This window comes from Oncorhynchus clarkii, chromosome 6, assembly GCF_045791955.1.
Source record: "Oncorhynchus clarkii lewisi isolate Uvic-CL-2024 chromosome 6, UVic_Ocla_1.0, whole genome shotgun sequence".
Lineage (NCBI taxonomy): Eukaryota > Metazoa > Chordata > Actinopteri > Salmoniformes > Salmonidae > Oncorhynchus > Oncorhynchus clarkii.
In genome coordinates, this window is record NC_092152.1 from 40,409,206 (window position 1) to 40,426,356 (window position 17,151).

Here is a 17,151-nt window from a genome sequence, read left to right on the forward strand (position 1 = left end):
TGAGTACCTTCGGAGAGAAGGAAGGAAGGGAGGGGAGAGGAAGTCAACAAGCCTAGTGCCTTCCTGCAGAAAAATAAGGAAACCCTAGATAGACATCTTCATTTCTTTACAAAATAAGGATTTACACGGCTTTGGGGGTGACTGGAGGAGGCTTGTTTTTAACAATTCAATAGTACTACAACGTTGTTTAAATATTGTGCATTCATTAAAAGGCATGCAAGTCTAGGAGAGGAGTTTTAGACTTTCAACACCAACAGTTCTGGGAGCCACTTTCCCATTTCTGCTTTTCCCATCCTGCAGGGTTGAACATAATACCACAGTATGTAGCTATGAAGTTAGTGCAGTAATGGCTTCAGGAAATGTGAAAAAACAATTGATGCTGGAAAGACAATTTTAAGCATATGTGATTGAATTGAATTAGGAATCATATTTAGTTTTGGGAAGCTGATGAATGCTCTTGGTTAAGTTGTAATTTCTATGTAGAAAGTTCCAGTGCCATGATGACATGACTTCAGCATTTCAAGTTGTATAGACACAAAACTAAATCAAAGTGAAGCTCTGTCTGCTTTGACATATTTTATATTAGGGTATCAATGTAATGACTGGGAACATTAGACTATTTCAAGGTATTCCTTTGTTCACCTGGTCTGTTTTACCCACTTGGGTGATGGGGAGGTGTTCTGCAGCATAAACAGAAAGATTGAGTTGAATCATATTAGGACAGTGTAACGTGTAGTGAGTCAATACAGCCACATGGCGTTGGAGAACCTCACTGAACCATGGGAGAAGAGCTCAGTTGTTGAGCAATATGTCTGACTGGTAGTCTACCGGGTATTATACAACGGGTAGGTCTAATCCTGAACCCTGATTGGTTAAAAGAGCATTCCAGCCAAGTTACCACCGGCTAAATCTATGACGTTAAAATTCCTATTTACTCTGTTCCATCTGAATGCGCAATCCGCTGGCTCATCAAGCCAGGCAGTGCAGTTACAAACTTGATATCCACTATAAAAAGCAACTAGACATTCTCACATTTATTTTAGACTAACATTTAGTTTTAGATATGTATGAACCTTGCTGTCTGTCTCTCCGACATTTGCAACATTGTTTCAATATTCAAATTCGATCTCCAACTGTTCCATAGTAATGAATGTGTAGGGGTCGGGAGTCGGGACGAGAGAGAGTGGCAGGCAGAGTTTCTCAATCAGTCATGAATCAGCTGGCATCATTTTTATGGATACATACAAAGAAATGTACATTGAAAAAAGGTCAAACGAAACGAAGTTTGCAGTCTTTCCAGCTTCAGTTTGAAATGATTGTGTTTCAATATTGAATTGCGATCTCCAAATCAAATCAAATCAAAGTTTATTTGTCACGTGCGCCGAATACAACAGGTGTAGACCTTACAGTGAAATGCTTACTTACAGGCTCTAACCAGTAGTGCAAAAAAGGTATTAGGTGAACAATAGGTAGGTAAAGAAATAAAACAACAGTAAAAAGACAGGCTATATACAGTAGCGAGGCTATAAAAGCAGCGAGGCTACATACAGACACCGGTTAGTCAGACTGATTGAGGTAGTATGTACATGTAGATATGGTTAAAGTGATTATGTATATATGATGAACAGAGAGTAGCAGTAGCGTAAAAGAGGGGTTGGTGGGTGGCGGGACACAATGCAGATAGCCCAGTTAGCCAATGTGCGGGAGCACTGGTCGGTCGGCCCAATTGAGGTAGTATGTACATGAATGTATAGTTAAAGTGACTATGCATTTTTGATAAATAGAGAGTAGCAGCAGTGTAAAACGAGGGGTGGGGGGTTGGAGGGGGCACACAGTGCAAATAGTCCGGGTAGCCATTTGATCACCTGTTCAGGAGTCTTATGGCTTGGGGGTGAAAACTGTTGAGAAGCCTTTTTGTCCTAGTCGTCGAAATATAATGTGAATGTGTCCGAAGGAGACAGACAGCAAATTGAGCTGGTTGTCATAGCAACATACACAATTTTTTTCAGCTGATTGGCTAAATCGATACTCTGTAACAACACCGTGCCAATATATCCTCCAAACACCAGCTTCTCTGCAGCATCACTTAAAATGAGCCTCTTCAAATCAACTTGAAAAGTGAGGATGCATACAAAAAATATTTGAACTGGGCCATCATCAGTCTCTCAGTCAGGCCTATACACAAGCATATAGGCAGGTTTCTGACAGGAACACCCAGCCTTTTCTTGTCCTACCTCACAGCGACTCATCATACAAGAGGAGTGTTTACTGTCTCTGAAAGGTTGAAAACTATGATGTCATCTTATGACACGTGTATGTAACAATCGTCTGACGTAAACTAAATTAGCATAAATCTTGACCCTGCCTTTCTCCATCAATAACCGGATGACTAATCCGGAAGGCACTAATTGAGCTCATCTCATTGGAAGAGTGAAAAGCCTTTAGTAGGAAGCTGATTAGCATTGTCTGTGTTAATGGGCTCATTTAATCAATTAACCTAAGACCTCGACAATGTGTACTAAATCCTTTTAGGTATTAGCAAGTTTATTAAAGGTGACATATCAGGTATATCAGGAGTGTGTGTGTGTTTGTGTGTGTGTGTATACATTTGACACAGATTGTGTAATCATATTTATGTAATTATGGACTACGCTAGCTGCATATTGTTGCTTTTTAATTAGCAAACCAAACAAAGTTGAATTTGATTTGAAGATGATGTGATGCTTCTTGCAGTCCTTAGCCAATAAGATCATGAAGTGCATTGATAAGAGAACCCCTAGTGGAGAATCCCAGTAAGGGGTACAAATATGTCCAGATAGGTCTTATCCAACCACTTTATGATACTGCTTCCCAGTCCTTGATCTGGAACCCATATAGGATGTGGTCTGCCAGTCTGTCAGCTAACACTGAAAAACACTGCTCACTGAAAAACATTGCTCACTGCTCTCATCTTTCTAATAATAGGCCATAGGTCGAGGTTCAACACTCCCCCCCATCTCCATCTACATACTAAACACCTTTGCTCTGTCTCATTCTTAACCCCTCTCCTCTCTCACATGCATGGTCACGGACACAGGCCCTCCACTAATGACGGTCTCTATGGCTTGGATCACTCCAGGCCACTGTATGGCTGCACCACTGGCCAGGCCTCTGCCCAGTCCAGCACTATCAGGGGGAAGGGGGAGTAAGACAGGCTCATTAATACACACCTTAAGTGGTTGTCAGGGGTCCGTGTCACTCCCGGAGAGGGTGTATAAGAGGTCTGGGTGCCACTGAAGATACAGAACTTCAACATTCACCTGGGAGTCACTCCGGAACGAGCCAACGCATTCGCCTTGTGCTGTACACTGGGAGATCAGCAAGTGAGATTGCCTATATGTGTATAGGTGTTGTGTGTCAGTCTGTCTCTGGTTGTATGCCTTGTTGAGTTTGTTTGGATTTCAGTGTTTCAGATTTGTATGATATTTCCAGTTGACAGTGCAATGGGAATGTTAGACGGAATATTCAGACTCCTCTCCGTCCATGTCTGTAGCCCTCTTATCCCTTTCGCTCTTTCTATTCCTCATCTATCATTCTCTCAGTAGAGATGACTGGAGCCGCCGTGTCCGTGTGTCTACTTTACGTCCTGTCTGTCTGTTCAGCCTGCTACATCTCCAACTGTCCCATCGGGGGCAAGAGGTCCATAATGGACGCTCCACAGCGCAAGGTGAGCTGCAACTGAATCCGTCTATACCTAAACTATTTAAATATAATGTGTAGATAACAGGTGTGATTTGTCTTAGAGGTGCATCAAGATGAGTAGGAGCAAAGTGAGGCTCTGTAAAATGACTGAATTCGGAGAATTGACAATGAACCATTGTCTTCCTCCTGTAAAAGGGAGCAAGAATGTCGATAAGAATCTATTTTTCTGGAATGATGGAACAACCTCATACCCGACTGTCCCTTCTCTCCCCTTGCAGTGCATGTCTTGTGGGCCAGGGGAGCAGGGCCGCTGCTTTGGCCCCAGTATCTGCTGTGGGGAGGATGTGGGCTGCTGGATGGGCTCCCCGGAGACGGCACACTGCATGGAGGAGAACTACCTGCCCACCCCCTGCCAGGTGGGAGGGAGACCCTGTGGATCTGATACAGCACGCTGTGCCTCTCCGGGAGTCTGCTGTGACTCAGGTGAGGGCACATCAATCCTATATTTCTGTGTTGATCATTGTGGTTATATACCACTGAAATGGTTCTAATAGAGTGGTGGATACAAGTATGTGCTTTCTGACTTGTGTGTCCTCCTTCATCCTTTATTTTGTATCTCAGAGGGCTGCAGTGCGGATCAATCTTGTTTCGCTGAGGAGGAAGGCGACAATCAAATCGGCCAATCAGAGGGCAGCAACTCTGCAGACGTCATCCTCAGGCTCCTGCACTTGGCTGACCACACGCCTCCTCATAGAGTCCACCAATGAGCTGCAAGTGACGCCAGGGTTCCACCGGGGTCACTTGAGAGATTGGTTGATAGGATTTGTAGTTCAAAGTTAGGATTTATAGTTCAAAGTTACCTAGATGTAGTTCATAGTTCACCCACCCATTTACTGACCTTCTTCAGTATATATTGGCAACCTCACTGGATGGGACCTAGCTAAGAATTTAACTCTGTGTTTGACATTTAATGTGTATCAAAACACTGGAGTTAAATTCTTAGCTAGGACCCTGAGCACTCCTCTGTAGATTGCCTTTATATTGCATACTTAAATATTGTAGCTATATACTGTATGTACAGAAATAGCTGTAACAATTCTAATACGTGTAAAGAGTCCAAATGTGTATGTTAATAAAGCTTGTGCGAGTACGCGTGGTGTGTGTATGTTTCTCTCTCAGCTGACTCAAACAATTACCATTTGTCCAGTGCACAACAACATCCACATCTGAAACATGAAATGAGTGCTGTGCGACATATAGTTCTCATATCTTCTGTAACACTAGGCTTAGTGTTTTAGCCTGTGCTTTTATAAGCAGTGTGTGTGTCAAGTTCATTGTAAGGAGGAGACCAAGGCGCAGAGTGGTTTGCGTACATCGTTCTTTATTAAACAAATTATACAATGAACAAAATATGCCGCTAATACGAATAATGCAGACAGGCAACTAAACATAGAATAAGAACCCACAAATACCCTAGGGAAAATGGCTACCTAAATATGGTCCCCAATCAGAGACAACGATAAACAGCTGCCTCTGATTGGGAACCAATTCAGGCTACCATAGACATACATAAACCTAGACTTACAAAACCCTTAGACATACAAAAACCCTAGACAAGGTAATTAACATACCCACCCTAGTCACACCCTGATCTAACCAAAATAATAAAGAAAACAGAGATTACTAAGGTCAGGGCGTGACCGTCTGTTCTAATAGTTCTAATTCAGTGGACTTTACTCTCCCTTACTGGCTTTCATTATTTTGGTCTCAAATCACACAAACCTTTGAGCAAAGTTTTAATGTCCAATGATGAACCAACCATAAACATAAACTGTAAATGCTGATTGTGATTTGATATCAAAAATAGGTTGTAACTATGGGTATCGGTTGTGTTTGTAAATTGCCTCCAGTGTGTCAGGGTGCGCTCTGGGTCGTTCGTAAATTCAGAGCGTTGTCAGATTGTCTGTCCATAAATTCAGAGCGTTTCGCTCTCCGGGGGGTGTTTAGAGTGCACAGTGGACGCTCTGGTCGAAGAGTAGGGATGATCAGGGCGTTCTGACCTCACAACTGCAGCCAAGCACCCAAGCTAACTGGCTAAAGTTGGCTAGCTTGCTAGCTACTTCCAGACACAAATGAGAGAACACCTCACTCTTACCATTTTACTCGCCCTAGCAGAGCTGGTTAGGCTGTTTTCATGTTATCCATAGCGTTAGTGACTGCAAATGTGCTGCTGGCAACAATTTATTGACATTTTTTTCAGACGTTTACTGGCATCGGTCATGTTCAGCGAGTGTTGAGCATTCGTAAATTAATTCTGCACTCTGGCACAGTCAGACGAGAGTGCTCTGATATCGGAGTAGATAGCCAGAGTGAATTTACGAATGCACCCATCATACTACATAGTAACTATAAACAAGTTACATAGTAGCCATAGACATCATGTTACACAGTAACCATAGACATCATGTTACACAGTAACCATAGACATCATGTTACATAGTTAGTAATTATGTAATTCTATTGTGTGGTATAGAGTATAACATCTAATCAGGGAACATTCAAATGTTCCACAAAAACATTTGAGAAAGGAGCATAATTTAGATGCAATGATATACTGATATGCTTTAATGTTTTGTGAATCAGCTTTTAATATTATTTGTTTGTTTATTTGAGGTTTTCTTTACATTCTACAACTGGTGTAAAGTGTCCTTAAGTCTGGTCCACCAGCTGGATCTCTCTCTGTCTACAATGGAGTAGCAGTTAGCCTTGGATAGTGACCTTTAGTTTTAGATTAAAAAAAAAAGTTTTATGATTACTACTACCTTTTATTATTACTACATTGGTGTAGATATATAATATTTATGTCGTCTTGGTGTAACTTGGTCCGAATCATAGAAATAGAATTTATAGAACATATGTTTACAAATGTACATTTAAGTCATTGAGCAAATGCACTTATCTAGAGCGACTTACAATTAGCGTGTCAGAACATTCATTTTTTATTTTTTTATTTTTTATTTCACCTTTATTTAACCAGGTAGGCTAGTTGAGAACAAGTTCTCATTTGCAACTGCGACCTGGCCAAGATAAAGCATAGCAGTGTGAACAGACAACACAGAGTTACACATGGAGTAAACGATTAACAAGTCAATAACACAGTAGAAAAAAAGGAGAGTCTATTTACATTGTGTGCAAAAGGCATGAGGAGGTAGGCGAATAATTACAATTTTGCAGATTAACACTGGAGTGATAAATGATCAGATGGTCATATACAGGTAGAGATATTGGTGTGCAAAAGAGCAGAAAAGTAAATAAATAAAAACAGTATGGGGATGAGGTAGGTAAAAATGGGTGGGCTATTTACCGATAGACTATGTACAGCTGCAGCGATCGGTTAGCTGCTCAGATAGCAGATGTTTGAAGTTGGTGAGGGAGATAAAAGTCTCCAACTTCAGCGATTTTTGCAATTCGTTCCAGTCACAGGCAGCAGAGAACTGGAACGAAAGGCGGCCAAATGAGGTGTTGGCTTTAGGGATGATCAGTGAGATACACCTGCTGGAGCGAGTGTTACGGGTGGGTGTTGCCATCGTGACCAGTGAACTGAGATAAGGCGGAGCTTTACCTAGCATGGACTTGTAGATGACCTGGAGCCAGTGGGTCTGGCGACGAATATGTAGTGAGGGCCAGCCGACTAGAGCATACAGGTGGCAGTGGTGGGTGGTATAAGGTGCTTTAGTGACAAAACGGATGGCACTGTGATAAACTGCATCCAGTTTGCTGAGTAGAGTGTTGGAAGCAATTTTGTAGATGACATCGCCGAAGTCGAGGATCGGTAGGATAGTCATTTTTACTAGGGTAAGTTTGGTGGCGTGAGTGAAGGAGGCTTTGTTGCGGAATAGAAAGCCGACTCTAGATTTTATTTTCGATTGGAGATGTTTGATATGAGTCTGGAAGGAGAGTTTACAGTCTAGCCAGACACCTAGGTACTTATAGATGTCCACATATTCAAGGTCGGAACCATCCAGGGTGGTGATGCTAGTCAGGTGTGCGTGCGGGTGCAGGCAGCGAACGGTTGAAAAGCATGCATTTGGTTTTACTAGCGTTTAAGAGCAGTTGGAGGCCACGGAAGGAGTGTTGTATGGCATTGAAGCTCGTTTGGAGGTTAGATAGCACAGTGTCCAAGGACATTCATGTAATGTATACCAGCCAAAAAGCCAAAGGGACGTGACACATACACGCCAAAATACATAATAAATAGACCTATAGACTTCAGAATTAATATATTCTGTATACTCATGGCTTAATGTTAATTATTCCATGCAGTAGTCAATTCTCTGAATAACCTCAAGAAGGTTCAACCATGTCCATTCTGCATTGTGATTTTCATAGAGAGGCAGTGTCCATGTTCTCATGACCACAGGAGCTCTTATTGGTTCAGTCTCAGCACACAGATCAAAATGAGATACTGCAGATCAGAGAACACACAGAGACATCTACCCTATTTAATTGATAATGCCCGAGAAGCCGGTGTTTGGAGGATATATTGGCACGGGGGTTGTTAGGCCCGAGAAGAAGTCGAGGGAGGGCAAACCGTGCCAATATTTCCTCCAAACACTGACTTCAAGGGCACTATCAATTTTATACAACGGGTTACCAACATATTCATATAATGACTAATTCATACTATTTCATCCTTCCACAAGATATAGTCACGACACAAATGTAGGGTTGCTACGCAAGCTGGCTGGTCATTCATGCTATCGGTTCGGTTGCCAGAGACGGTATCGGTTCGGTTCCCAGTCTTTCATGTCTTCTTGTTCTGTATCTATGGACGTGACCCAGTCGTTCGTTCGTTCTAAATGTTCCATTGCCATTGTTCCAGTTCCATTGCCATACTGGCTGGCAAAGTTCTTATCCCATGCTTTGCTAGCTAGCCAACTACGGCTAACGTACATTCACGTCAAACAGTGCAGCCAGAATAACAACAGTAGTGCATTTGCATTTGTTTAAGCTGTTTTCTAGTGACATTTATTTGGATGCATCCATAACAATAAGCTAATGAGGCGCGATTTCGCCTGACATCGAAAATGTGCTTTCTCGTCAGGACACTGCCAGTCAGAGGAACTAGCCAAAAACACAGGTAAAATAATCACTTCAAACTAAAGCTGGAAAGACTGCAAACTAGCTGCACTTTGTTTCATTTGACCTTTTTTCAATTGACATTTCTTTGTATATATATATACATAAAATGAAGCCAGCGGATTCACTATTTCGACTGGATGAGAAAAGCTGACTGCCTGTCTGTCTCGTCCCGACTCCCAACACGTTCATTACTATGGGACAGCTGGAGATTGAATTTTAATATTGAAACAATGTTGCAAATGTCACAGAGACAAACAGCAAAGTTTATACAAATCTCCGCTGTTTAAAACTAAACTTTAGTATAAAAGAAATGTAAGATAATGTGTAGATGCTTTTTATAGTGGAGATCAAGTTCATAAATTGCCTGGCTGGGCTGATGAGACAGTAGACTGCGCAGTCAGATGAAAGAGAGTAAATAAGAATTTAAACATCATAGATTTAGCCGGTGATAACTTGTGGAATAGATACCGGCTGTAATGTGCTTTTAACCAATCAGCATTCAGGATTAGACCCAAACGTTGTATAATTTAAAGAAAGTACATGATGCACACCCTGACATACAGACACAATACAAATGGTGCACACTGTAAAAAAGCCAACTTAACCAATTGATTAATCAGTGTTATTCTCTGCGTTTGTTGGACTTCAGAAGGAAAATAAATGGGGGAAAATGTTTTCACTCAACAAACTTTTCTCACAGTGAGCTGAATGTATAACAACTTGTTGAGTCTCATTACAATTTCATGTTTGTTTTTGGAAGTCAACACTGTATGTTGGTTCAGCTATATTCCCATATATGGAGCAAACTAACAACATTATTGCAGCTGGTTGCCTTACAATTGGCATTACAATTTGTTGCTGTAATTGAATTATACCAATGTGTTTTCATTAATTGAATTCCCTTAAACTATTTTATGTAAGATTCTTGTTTGCATAAAATAGACAGAGACCAGTCTTATCAATAACAGGTAACAGAATTTATTCTCAGAGCGCGCTGCCACGTTACCACGAGCAACAGTTTATATACAATAACAAGACGTCATTTCATTGCTTAAAAAATGAATCTCCTCCTCCAGACCGGGACAAAGGAAACTTTAAAAGTTCATTCAAAGTTCATGACCCCCTAGCACATACACAGAACACACAACAAAACTGAATTAACTTTTGACTCCTCACCATTATCGATCACCACTTAGCTGACAGTTCTAATTAACAGAAAACCTAGGAATGCACTCACTGCCTTATCTAAAACACCCCAGAGCTCAGTTTCGTCTGTTCAACCATAGGTTAACTACCTTATCTGTTTACTTAATCCACAAATCATTCCTTTCTTCCTAGTTGGAATGGTGTTCATTAACTTGAATTACTCCTTGTCCGTGTCACACAATCCCTTCTTATGAACTCATATTGTTAATCAGATATAATAAAACAGAGTATAAGTTTAATTAGTTACAGTTCCATTTAAAATGATTTGTTCAGTCATTTAATCATAATTTTCCTAACACAATTGTACGTTGAATTGTTTTTTAAGACCTGTGTTTTTGCATGTACATTGATTGGTTGATTATCTTAAGCTACACCAACATAAGTAACATACATTTTTCTAAAGTAATCCAATCTGTTATTAGTTTGACTTTTTGCATCTGTTACTGAGATGGCTGTTCCAGTTATTATTGAGACTACCTACATCAAATAGAAGTATTTCCTGGCAGCCATTGTCAGTGCAGGTTGGGGGTGATTAACGTACTCTGGCTGGATTCCAATTTTTCAAGTTGAATTGTATGTTCACTCAACGTCAAATGAAAAGTTGAGTGAACATTATGTTGGTTCAGCTATATGCCAAACATTTTTGCAAACTCACAATCCTATTGCAGTCTGCTGCCTTACAATTGTACATTGATTCAACTTTTTTATAGTGCAGGGAGACAAAATACACCTCTCAACTCAAAGTGCAATGTAGCCTAGTTTAATTTCAACACAGGTGTATAGCGAGATAAAGTCAAGTTGAATTTGAAATGTGTTGATTGATCCATACACTTGTATTACAATGATGAGACTGCTTATCATTTTTCTAAGGAGTCGAGGAGTTCTTGTTTATCAAATCAGATCAATGATCACTCACACCGCCAAAGTAGAAGAAGAGAGGATGAGAAGTGGAGTACAATAAAGTTGACCATTGCGATGTAGATTAGTTGTCCTTGGCTGGGAAGCTGATCCTAGATCTGTGCCTACAGGCAAGTAGCAGGGAGGATATGAGGGGAGGGGTTCTCAATTGTAGACACCTTTAGTTAGTTAATGAGTGCAGGGCTGGATAGATGGGGGTATAAAGACAAGCAGGGAGCTGTGACTGACTTTACTGTCACTGTCTTATAGTCACCATGTCTTTCTCAGGGAAATACCAGATGGAGTCACATGACAACTTTGAGTCTTTCATGGAGGCTGTTGGTAAGTCTTGAAGTTGGGTTTGTACATTTGATTAGACTTGGGGTGTTAATTTCAGAAGTCATAGTCCTTTCAGTAATGATGTTCAATGGTGACTGAATGCAATGGGTACTTGCAATGGTGTTAGATTTAACAAATTATATTTTTTTTATAACTTTCACTGAAATTAAACATTAAGACTTTGACAGTGGATAAATGTACAGGAACAAGCACTCATTAAGATCAGGTGTGGCCAACTACTGTGTTCAAAACACTTAAGAGAAGATGGCGTTTGTTGAAGCTGAGAACGGAATGTGTTTTGATTAATATTTTTGTATGGCAAGTTCTTAGTGTTCTGAGAACATGACTAACTAACTATGAGAACCTACAGAACATTATGCTGAAGTACTGACATTCCCACAGGAGAATATTTCAAGTCAGCTGAACAACTTGAGAACATTCCCAATGTAAAATGACTAATGTTCCTAGAACTTTACCTTAAATTAAATGTTTGAACTTTCAGGAAATATTCTGATCAAATAATGAAATGCCAAGAAAATAACATTTTGTCAAATTCCTTAATGAGAATGTTCCAAAGCCAATCAACTGCCCTGCACCATTGCCAGAATGTGGTATGGAAAATTACCAAGCCCTAAAACGTATGGTCCTCAGAATGTTATGTGCTAGCCATCATTGTGTTGCCATATTATAGTGCATCAGCACTTTACTTCAGTAGTAATAATTCAGTGTTCATGTCCCACTTCACTTTTTGTAGTACTAAAAAGCACCGTATATGACTCTCTCGCTGCCGCAAACATGTAGGTCTCCCTGATGAGCTTATCCAGGAGGGCAAAGACATCAAGAGCATCTCTGAGATTGAGGAGACTGGAGACCACTTCAAGGTGACTGTCACCACGGGGACAAAGATCCTCACCAACTCCTTCACCATTGGCCAGGAGACGGAGCTCGAGTCGCCGACCGGGGAGAAGGTCAATGTGAGTGGCGCATGTCACAACCCAACCATGAGTTTCATACATGTAGCCTGGGTTTATCCATCTCCCTACATATACAGCCAGTATCTAACTAAACTATAAGTTCAGCTGATGTGGGGTCACTATGGTTAGTTCAGGTCCCAGTGACGTTGTGGGAGGACTGACTTTCGTTGGCAGAATCTCCTCTGCTCTCCAGGGACTGGGCGCACAGTTACGTCTCAAAACCAACTCGCACACTGTCACACTTTTTTTTTCTTCTCCATATATGGCCATCCAACTTGGGCCTGTTAAATTGGTCCTAGTTGACTGTAGTTGGTGACCACTGCTTTCAGATCTAACCATTGACCTCTCCTGTTTCAGTCTGTGGTGACGCGGGAAGGTAACAAGCTGACGGCCATCCTGAATGGGATCGAATATGTCACAGAACTTACAGACGCAAACACCCTCGTCAACGTGAGTCTGGGGCATATGGCTGGGGGTTTCACGAAGCGACACAATTTCAGGGTTAATTCATACCATTAACAAAATGGGTAGTCTATGACAGTGCCGTGAACGCAATTCAACAGTTTGCTGCCGCCAATGTTCTAATTACATGCTGACCCCACCGCTCGCGTCGCAAAATAAATGTACGTGTTATTCAATCATTGCACCCACACTGCTCGCGCGCCTCAGCAAGCATCTGCATGGCCAGGTGCTAAAATGTGCTGCAAGTCTGGCCTCTCCAATCTCCTCATTGGTTCTTAGGAGCATATACCCATGTGGGTGATTGAAAGATGAACTTGAAGGTCCACACTCTGGTCAGTTGTCAACCGCCATATAAAGGAGGCGAGATGATGAGAAACATTTGGTTTTCTGTGGCTTAATTGTCAGATTTCAGGTAAAATAACAACCCAATGTTTATATACTAGGACAAGCTAGCTAGCTAAATTGCCATAAATATGAAATGCTTTTTGCCCCAAATATAACTGTTTCGGGGTTTGTTTTGATATTTCAACCTGCATGTCCTGATCGCTTCTAGTGTGGGTGAACAAAATCAATGTGAGAACGAGCGCGTCCGGTTTGGTAAGCATAGTGTACTGGCATGGATTTATTGAGTGTAATGATTACAGATGCTTTCTCTTTTCAGACCATGACTCTATCTGGCATGTCATACAAGAGGACCAGCAAACGAATGTGAAGATCTACTGCACTCTTTGGATTAATAAAATGTGAAAGGCATTGAATGGTCTGGTCTCAGCATTTCATATCAATGGGTAGAACTTCAGGGGGAAATTGAAGTTTGTAATAATGAGGCAAGGTTTGAGTGTGATGAATGTGGGATTCAATAGAATAGCGTAGTTCCGTGAACATTACACTCGGGCCAAAATGGATTTTCTACATTTTAATGTGACTGCTTTATCGCAAATGTCAACCCAGCAGTGTAGAAATGAAGGCTTTGCTAGTTCCATCTAGTCTATTGCAATATGGGTCAGAATCCTACCACATTGGGTGCATCAGTTTAAAAGCAGATTCCTCAATTTCCAGTGATTTTTGAAAATCAAGTTTCAGGCAATGTTTTTGGACATTGCTTTCACTAGTTCCACCCCAGTGTAGCTGACAAGGAGCTGACGGTGCACCATTTGAGGGTGACTGGTTTCCCAGCTACAGTGTGGTTGGAAAAGCTAAGGACCCTGGGACTAAACACCTCCCTCTGCAACTGGCTCCTGCACTTCCTGACGGGCCGCCCCCAGGTGGTAAGGGTAGGCAACAACACGTCTGCCACACTGATCCTCAACACTTGGGCCCCTCCTGTACTCCCTGTTCACCCACGACCTTGTGGTTAAACATGACTCCAACACCAAGTTTGAGGTGCACCACAACACCAGTGGTAGGCCTGGTCACTGACAATGATGAGACCTGGCAGTGTGGTGCCAGGACAACGTCTCCCTCAATGTGAGCTCAAAGGAGCTGATCGTTGACTACAGGAAAAGGCGTGCTAAACAAGCCCTTTTTAACATCGACAGGGCGAGTTTCAAGTTCCTTGGTGTCCACATTACCAACAAACTATCATGGTCCTAACACACCAAGACAGTTGTGAAGAGGGCACAACACCTTTTCCCCCCAACAGCTACTCGCTGTTTATCTATGCATAGTCCCTTCACATGTACAAATTACCTCCACTAACCTCTACCCCCGCATATTGACTCGGTACCGATAGCCTCGTTATTGCTACTTTTATTTTTACTTGATTTGGTAAATATTTTATCTTCTTGAACTGCTTTGTTAAGGGCTTGTAAGTAAGGTGTACACTTGTATTTGGCGCATGTGACAAAGTTTGATTTGACGTGTTATGGACGTAGGAATTGAAGGGTTGATTTGTCTGACATATTTGTATAATAACGTGAGGTCACTACTGCCGGCTGTTTCTTGACACCTGCCGCCATAGGTTCGTTCATGCTTATTGGCTAGTTCTTCAGGGCCTCCTGTGTGGTGTGTGTAGAAAATGATACTCATTCTACTTAAACATCCGTTACTCAAAACTGTTTTCATAAGCTAGGCGGGATCATGTCATAAAGATGCATTTTAATCTTGCAGATCATCGTGTGTCTTATCTCAAGGTCTTGGTGTGGGTTCTCTGCAGGATGGCATAGGCCTTACACATGCAGTGTCCCACCTATTTTCCCTGCCTTCATTGTTACCATCCCCAGAGCGGTGTTAGGATGGTATCGTTTACTGTCAAAGTAATATTGAGCCATTTATACTGCACAAATATAAACGCAATATGTCAAGTCTTTTCATGTGCTGAAATAAAAGATCCCAGAAATGTTCTCGAAGTGCACAAACTTGTATACATCCTTGTTAGTGAGCATTTCTCATTGTAATAAGATAATCCATCCACCTGACAGGTGTGGCATATCAGGACAATAAAAGGCCACTAAAATGTACAATTTTGTCACAATGCTGCAGATGTCTCAAGTTGAGGGAGTGTGCAATTGGCATGCTGACTGCAGGACTGTCCACCAGAGCTGCTGCCAGAGAATGAAATGCTAATTACTCTACCATAAGCCACCTCCAATGTCATTTTAGAGAATTTGGCAGTACGTCCAAGCGGCCTCACAACCGCAGACCATGTGTTACACCAGCCTAGGACCTTGACAGCTGATTAAACAGGAGTATTTATGTCTGTAATAAAATCAGCTATCTAGTCTATAATGACTAAAGAGTAGACTCACTCCCCACATCAGGGCTTTTTAAGTTTTATGCTGGGGGGCTCCGGGAATGCAAACGTGGTATGTAAGGGACATGTGGTTAGAAAAGTGAAGGTGCAATTCAGGGAGGGAGTTGACTTGTGTGTCCGGCTCCATCCTTTATTTTAAATCTCATAGGGCTGCAGTGTGGACCAATCTTGGAAGGCCGAGGTGGAAGGTGACAATCAAATCAGCCAATCAGAGGGAAGCATCTCTGGTGACATTTTTCTAAGGCTCCTGGACTTAGCTGACCACAGCCTTCCTATCGAGTCCACCAATGAGCTGCAAGTGATGCTAGGGTTCCATTGGGGTCACTTGAGAGATTGGTTGATAGGATTTGTAGTTCAAAGTGACCTATTTGTAGTTCCTTGTACAGCCCACCTATTTCACCCACCCATTTACTGACCTCATTCTTCAGTATATAGGCAACATCACTGGATGGGAACTAGCTCAGAATTTCACTATTTGACATTTCATGTACAGTGGGGAGAACAATTATTTGATACACTGCCGATTTTTGCAGGTTCTCCTACTTAAAAAGCATGTAGAGGTCTGTAATTTTTATAGGTACACTTCAACTGTGAGAGACGGAATCTAAAACAAAAATCCAGGAAATCATAATGTATGATTTTTAAGTAATTCATTTGCATTTTATTGCATAAGTATTTGATCACCTAACAACCAGTAAGAATTCCGGCTCTCACAGAATTGTTAGTTTTTCTTTAAGAATCCCTCCTGTTCGCCACTCATTACCTGTATTAACTGCACCTGTTTGAACTCATTACCTGTATAAAAGACAACTGTCCACACACTCAATCAAACAGACTCCAACCTCTCCACAATGGCCAAGATCAGAGAACTGTGTAAGGACATCAGGGATAAAATTGTAGACCTGCACAAGGCTGGGATGGGCTACAAGACAATAGGCAAGCAGCTTGGTGAGAAGGCAACAACTGTTGGAGCAATTATTAGAAAATGGAAGAAGTTCAAGATGACGGTCAATCACCCTCGGTCTGGGGCTCCATGCAAGATCTCAACTCGTGGGGCATCAATGATCATGAGGAAGGTGAGGGATCAGCCCAAAACTACATGGCAGGACCTGGTCAATGACCTGAAGAGTGCTGGGACCACAGTCTTTAAGAAAACCATTAGTAAAACACTACGCCGTCATGGATTAAAATCCTGCAGCGCACGCAAGGTCCCCCTGCTCAAGCCAGCGCATGTCCAGGCCCGTCTGAAGTTTTCCAATGACCATCTGGATGATCCAGAGGAGGAATGGGAGAAGGTCATGTGGTCTGATGAGACAAAAATAGAGCTTTTTGGTCTAAACTTCACTCGCCGTGTTTGGAGGAAGAAGAAGGATGAGTACAACCCCAAGAACACCATCCCAACCGTGAAGCATGGAGGTGGAAACATCATTCTTGGGGATGCTTTTTTGCAAAGGGGACAGGACGACTGCACCGTATTGAGGGGAGGATGGATGGGGCCATGTATCGCGAGATCTTGGCCAACAACCTCCTTTCCTCAGTAAGAGCATTGAAGATGGGTCGTGGCTGGGTCTTCCAGCATGACAGCGACCCGAAACACACAGCCAGGGCAACTGGAAGCATCTCAAGGTCCTGGAGTGGCCTAGCCAGTCTCCAGACCTGAACCCAATAGAAAATCTTTGGAGGGAGCTGAAAGTCTGT

General features: G+C 42.0%; 2 protein-coding genes across 4 annotated transcripts in view; both read left to right on the top strand.

The window, feature by feature from the left end:
* LOC139411149 (isotocin-neurophysin IT 2) overlaps positions 1-4,558 on the top strand; it is a 38,641-nt gene extending 34,083 nt beyond the window's left edge. The window contains exons 1-4 of one of the 3 annotated variants that reach the window (XM_071157029.1): positions 3,306-3,362; positions 3,582-3,706; positions 3,960-4,164; positions 4,303-4,558. In XM_071157029.1, the coding sequence (XP_071013130.1) occupies positions 3,587-3,706; positions 3,960-4,164; positions 4,303-4,448 (471 nt within the window). In that variant the 5' untranslated portion in view covers positions 3,306-3,362; positions 3,582-3,586 and the 3' untranslated portion in view covers positions 4,449-4,558. Of the gene's footprint in view, positions 1-3,305; positions 3,363-3,532; positions 3,707-3,959; positions 4,165-4,302 lie in introns of those variants that run through there. The other 2 variants (XM_071157030.1, XM_071157031.1) reach the window with 2 other exon arrangements.
* A 6,637-nt stretch (positions 4,559-11,195) lies between these two features.
* LOC139412374 (fatty acid binding protein 1-B.1-like) lies at positions 11,196-13,413 on the top strand. Its single transcript, XM_071159187.1, has 4 exons — positions 11,196-11,268; positions 12,067-12,239; positions 12,597-12,689; positions 13,363-13,413. The coding sequence occupies exons 1-4, from the start codon at positions 11,202-11,204 to the stop codon at positions 13,411-13,413; spliced, it is 384 nt and encodes a 127-aa protein (XP_071015288.1). The 5' UTR covers positions 11,196-11,201.
* The last annotated feature ends 3,738 nt before the right edge of the window (positions 13,414-17,151 follow it).

Coding starts and splice junctions, on each gene's coding strand:
- LOC139412374 (XM_071159187.1), top strand. CDS start 11,202: ATGTCTTTCTCAGGGAAATACCAGATGGAGTCACATGACAACTTTGAG. Junction 11,269..12,066: donor GTCTTTCATGGAGGCTGTTG/GTAAGTCTTGAA, acceptor GCAAACATGTAG/GTCTCCCTGATGAGCTTATC. Junction 12,690..13,362: donor ACGCAAACACCCTCGTCAAC/GTGAGTCTGGGG, acceptor TTCTCTTTTCAG/ACCATGACTCTATCTGGCAT.